Source organism: Branchiostoma floridae, chromosome 8 (genome assembly GCF_000003815.2).
Source record: "Branchiostoma floridae strain S238N-H82 chromosome 8, Bfl_VNyyK, whole genome shotgun sequence".
Classification (NCBI taxonomy): domain Eukaryota; kingdom Metazoa; phylum Chordata; class Leptocardii; order Amphioxiformes; family Branchiostomatidae; genus Branchiostoma; species Branchiostoma floridae.
In genome coordinates, this window is record NC_049986.1 from 5115152 (window position 1) to 5121151 (window position 6000).

The 6000-nt window shown below is 42.2% G+C and overlaps 2 protein-coding genes across 4 annotated transcripts in view; one reads left to right on the forward strand and one right to left on the reverse strand.

Annotated features, from left to right (window-relative positions):
- LOC118421291 (protein zer-1 homolog) overlaps nucleotides 1-5504 on the reverse strand; it is a 75022-nt gene extending 69518 nt beyond the window's left edge. For 2 of the 3 annotated variants that reach the window (XM_035828523.1, XM_035828522.1), the window contains exon 1: nucleotides 5226-5503. The gene's annotated coding sequence lies outside the window, so the exon portion shown is untranslated. Of the gene's footprint in view, nucleotides 1-5225 lie in introns of all 3 variants that reach the window. The other variant, XM_035828524.1, reaches the window with a different exon arrangement.
- Nucleotides 5505-5723: 219 nt separating this feature from the next.
- The window catches only part of LOC118421293 (tRNA-splicing endonuclease subunit Sen2-like), a gene marked incomplete in the record, with an annotated part of 21061 nt that continues 20784 nt past the window's right edge, over nucleotides 5724-6000 (forward strand). Inside the window, 1 exon segment of the mRNA XM_035828526.1 lies at nucleotides 5724-6000. Coding sequence (XP_035684419.1) covers nucleotides 5889-6000 — 112 coding nt within the window.

The following is a 6000-nucleotide window of genomic DNA, read 5'->3' on the forward strand; positions in this document are numbered from 1 at the left end:
GATCGAGCTTGCTTACATTGAGCCTTGCCGCGCTGCGTGCCTGCGAAGCTGGTGTGTTACGCCGAACGGCGGTTATACCGGCTATATAGATACAGATACAGATTGAGGCTGAAAAATACTTAGTATATATACAAGTTTTATAAGTTGACAATGATAGAATTACGGTATGTTATAATCTATGAACCAACAGCTTCCATAGTTCTATCGCCCTGTTGTCTATAGAACCGAGGAAGGTATGGAGAACTTCCCCATGCAGACTCCTAGCACGAGCAATCCAACATGGCGGCCAAGAATCGCTTCGATCTTGAAACCAGTGGACTAACTCGAAATAACTCGTGAATACGTAGGAGTCGTTGCGTTTTTTAAATTCATAAATGTATAAACATTGTCTCCAGTGCACCACACAAGGTCGTTGCCCCATATACACTGCTTATTAGAGTCGTTTGTGGTGTTTAGGCAGACCGCTTAATAGGCATTTTTGTAGTATTTAGGTACAGGTATATTAACTTGTGCATAGGTAGTGTTAATAAGGCCACAGCAAGTAAATTTTATGGACGACATCCTCTGCGGACTGCAAAAATAGTGCGTTTGGGTGAGAGAAAAAAACAAGATGGGTGAAAAAACAAGATGGCTACATTTTCAAAAATAGGCACCATAAAGTTGTGATGACTGTTGTAAAAAGAATTAAAGGGACAAATCATGGTATCAGAGTCAACAAGGCATTCATTCCTGTGACATGTACTGGTGTGGTAAAAGTGACACTAGTGTGGTAGACTGGCATCACCAACAAAGTTGGTAACCACACTCATACTCATAGCTACCATATTGGTAACTATCCAATAAGTTTCAGTTCTACAACTACAGTCCTGGGTACCTCGCAAGTGTCACTTCTACAAATACAATTATTAGGCTACAACACAATATATTTGTTCATTTTGGTACTTTATCGTCATGTTGACCATCCCTGCAGAAGAAACAAGAGTTCGTAGACCTCAGGCCTGCATGAAATGTATTGGGTTTCTGTAGACCTATTGTGTATTTTTGCCTTTTTGTCTGTGGTACGTGGTTGGAAAAATGAGCTTTTTACCCTGTTGGTTGTGCACCATGCAAAAGTCTGAAATTCCATTTTCTGAATTTGTAAGTTTGGACATGGATGAACATTACTTATTTTGGATTTCTTAAGTATGTAACCAACCACAGTACCTTGAAGTTGTTGAGACACAACCTTTTTTTTGTCTCAGATGGCCCATGTACATGTAGTTACTCTGTCACATGATATATTCAGTACTTATATCTTCCTATTTCAATGTACTGACCTAATGCAGCTGCTAAATCTCCTTGGTTTGTGTTCTTCCAATGATAGTCATTAAAGATTTATTTCTGGGGTGTTATTCACTTGACATCGGAAGGTTACTTGCATAATTTGACCAATGATACTTTTATAGTAGTTCCATAGACATTAGACAATATGAATAGTGCTGGCCCCCATGATGCAGCAGCAACAGTTAGTCCCCAGGGTGGTATGATATTTTTATTCAATCCATCCAACCCAAATCTAAATCTCCTGTAGTATCTAAGCCAAATTTAACAGCATAATTTACTATGAAAAATGTCCTTGTCAATCCCATTTATAGATGGCAAGCTGCTGGCAATGGAAGCTTTGAAAACTTCAGAAGCTGTTGTAGTCAGAGCGAACACCCAGCAAACATCCCCCCAAACCAATGAGCAGTTGCTTAGAAGGGGAATTTCATCATATATTTGCCGCGACAAAATGCAACAAACGATACTGAATTTAAAACAGAACCAAGCTAAGCCTCCACCACTTAACCCTGCCTGTACTATAGATTAAGCAGGCCCAAAAACCAAGCGAATATGACTAGCCCAAAACTACAAATTACCTGTATACAGTATGGAATTGGAAATGGCATTACCAAAGAAACAAAAAGAAACACAGGACAAATCATACACATACCTTTCTCTTATGCCCACACTCTATACAATTCTCCTCCACATTAGAAAATTGCATCTTCTTCTGTTTAAGTTCAAGTTCAACCATGATTGCCAACAGGGTAAAGGAACTTGTACCAGAACTTTCAACTCAGTACTATACAGCTCTAGAAACACCACAAAGAGTAATAAGCAAACTCCAATTATACCTGACCAACAGATATATCATCTGGTACACTCCCGTCATCTGGCACACCCGTCAGTGCCACTCAGACAGGGGATACAAAGTAACCTGATACATTGAAGGTTGCCCCAGGCCAGATGATGGTTCTACACCCAACCGTAATCTGTTTTCAGAACCAAGCAGATATTGGGAGGATGCCCCAACCACACCAAAACAGGGTCAACCTATACAGTATCAAGTTCAAGCACTAGGAGGCCCAAAATCAAACCTCACCACCAAGACACCACCAACAACTCACGTACCAAATAGCAACACAATGGCACCTTGCGTTCCGGAGATACAGCGCACGCCACGTGCCCGCACAAAAGGTAACCTAAAATGTCAAGTTCAAGCACCAAGGGCGCCAAAATCAAAATTGAGAATTATTCAGCCACCGCCGACACATGTGCCAAATATCATCGCGCCCGCACCAACCGTTCAGAAGATATAACTCCGGAAATACCCCTCCCGGACACAAAATTCGACCTGCCGCGTCAAGTTCAAACGCGACAAGGCCCAAAGTCAATCCTAGGCAACAGGCAACAACTTCCCACCCATGCACCAAAAATCGTCGCAATGGTGCGTATCGTTCTGGACACACAGCGCCAAAAGTGCCCCAAAAACACCAAAAATGCCACCTGCAATGTCAAGTTCAAGCGCCAGGAGGCCCAAAATCAAACCTGAGTGTCAGGCCACCACCCCCAACCCACGTACCAAAAATCGTCGTGCTCGCACCATCCGTTCTCGAGATACAGTGCCCTAAATCCCCAGCTTCCAAATTTTCCCACGCCCGTGAAAACCATACCTGCATACATGCAGGTAAAAAATTCTTGTTTTTTTTCTGAAATCAGGTGAAAATTAATGCACACGCTGATGTCATCCATAAAATTTACTTGCTGTGGCCTAATGAGAAAATACTGTAAATGCATTTAACGCTAGTTAACCTTTATTCGTTGCGTTTTTTCACCAAGAGTCAGCTTATTCCAATCTGGCAGAAGAACAAAGCATAATTTCTGTATTCAACATGGTGATAATAATTGTTGTTTACCTTTGTCATTCATCCCGTCCACGATATATTTTCTCTCCTACCATGCTAATATGAAAATGTCTCAATTTGAAAACACCGTCGCGTTGCGTTGAGAACGACGGCGCTCCCGGAGGGCGTGACCTTTATTCGTTCTGACGAGACTCGTTATGTTTGTCCGCTGCTAATTACTTTATGCTGAAGCTATTGTTCCTTTCTTGACATGAGTGCTCTAGATTACAAACTTATTCAGGCAACAAAAAAATCCCGACAACTACCGCTGAGTATTTACCGTCACACGCAGTAGCGCGTTGGTAAAAAAAATGAGGTTGTTGGGTCAGTAGACCGTGACGTAAAATCGATCCTGGCGCCATGATCGTTCCATGAAACTTATGCACCTTTCGTTGCAACTTGAACGGCGTGCTGTGGCTACTTCCAAGCGGGTAATCATCAGTTTGCAGTACAACAATCTGTACAGTGTTTTGCAGTGTTTTGCATCTTCCACGCGGCAAAATGTAACCCGATATATTTGTGTCAAAGGTCTATTCCGGCGGCCAACAACACTAAAGATGAAGGGGTGTGAAGTCTGATATGCCGCTGTTGTCAATGCCCTGGATCAAAGAACGAAAGATTCCACAATAAATGATATAAAACATTGCTGTCAGACTTGTGGTCGACAAATATGCAGTGCAAATCTTGTTATCGGTGTACCATACCCGTACTGAGACAGTTGGTATCGTCTTCAAGGCCGTATTTGCAACAGTTTACATGATCTGGCTTGGGACTTTCACATTTTAAAAAAAGGGGACCAGAGTAAAATCAATTAATTTGTCGATGTTCAATATCATTTCCATTTTTGGTGGTGCATAAATTGTTTAATAGATGGCTGCTTAATGATCTAAGAGAAAAAGGCGAGTTAGTGAGTTATTAAAGGTAAGTTTAATAAATACCTTTTAATGTCGTCATCCAATCTTTTTCCCGCGGTTGCGACCGTAGGTTTGTGGGGAAAAAAACATGGCGACGTTCGATCGTGCGCCACAAGTGCGGGAGGTTGTGGCAACAAAGAGACGGTTTTCGACAATTGATCACACTTTGAGTCTAGTTACTGGTTAGCAACACAAACTTTATTGAGTTGTCTTGTGCATGATAATTGTGAACTGGAAGCGAATGTGATAGATCTCTGCCATTCCGGCGAACAACACGGTGACGCAATCCTCCCATAGAGCGGTAGGCTATTACAATAAGGGACGGTACGTTTTTGACCTCGCTGTTTTCAAATGCGTGGTCATCGGATCCTTTTCATGAATATTCTGAACACTTAAGTCTCTTGGTTATGCATTCCTGTGGTTATTACTGATGTTGCATTTACCGTGTCTCCGTAGATTCCCTGTTTTTGAAAAAAACGACTTAAGGTAACTGAACGAATAAAGGTTAACTAGCGTTAAGTTCGCGGGGATTTAATTTTGCGGTAGCGGGTAAAAGGACTTATCGCAGTGGTTTTACATGTAAGTTCGCGGTAGCACCATGCACTGCAGTCTCTTACTGCCATAGAAAAATGCTTGCAGTGGTTTTAAATTCCGCGAACATAAAAACCGCGAACATAACACCACCGCGAACATTTCTGAATTTACAGTGGTAACCGTTATTCACTTGTGTTTTTGTTACTGTGATACTGTGACATGTTGAAAACATGATATAGCTGACTTAGGCCACAGCAAGTAAATTATATGGCTGACATTTTTGCAGTCTGCAGAGGATGTCATCCATAAAGTGAACTTGCTGTGGCCTTATTTCATACAGTAGATGGTGTTGATTCAACTATACGAGGGGCCGAGATTGCTAACGTTACCGATTTCTTGGAAAGGGGTGGGCAAAAGAAGAAATCACTGGGGGGTCGACATCTCTAGAGGGGAGTGCGAAATATTTGGTCTGCAACATTGTAATGCGGGGACCAGGTAGAGCTGCTACAACGTTAATGTAAGTCCATTAGAATCAAAATCAAGTTCAGGAGTTCAGACAAGCTTTACTTACACTCTGCCGTCCTCCTTGGTCAGACGTTACGAAGCTTCTCGATAACCTCCTTGAAGCTTGATCGATGCAGAGAAGTCGCTAGTCGCTGTCCGGACTATATTCCTTTCCCGCCGCTGTAGTCATACAGACTTCAGGGCGCTGAAAAACATCTGTAAACACCACCTATGTCAGCCGAATGTCAGATTGGACTGGCAGTAACGTTACAGACCAGCTTGACACAAAATAGTTAGGCTAGCGCCAGCAAAGAGTTAAGAGGCTACAGCAAAGTACGCAAAACAACCTGAAGTGAGGATATTACATTCGATAAGATAGGGGTTTCCTCTCTATCAGTTTTCAATAGTCGCAAATAATACAGCTTGATGATACTTAATATGGCATTCAATAAATATTAACTGTAAATTTTTATCGTACTTCTAGTTAATGTTTTTTCAAAAGAAACATAATTTGGATATGTTATATTAGCGAACTTGATAGTACTTCCCCCGACTTTTCGGTGCTGAATGAAACCTTCCATATTCGATCTCACACCGCAGTTTGAGGTCACATTACTTCCTGACACCACCGCGAGCTTCCAGATTACTAAACATCAACTCAGAAAACTGGAGAAACGCCGTTGCAGCAACGCCATCGCTGTTTTCATAGTAACAGACAGACGTGCCAGCCATGGCTGTTCGTGTCCCAGCTACTTTGCACAGAAAGCGTTGGCGACACCACCATGATGCCGCCCCCCTCCCCATCCCCATTGCTTCATTGACAGGAGTTGCAGCATCAGATG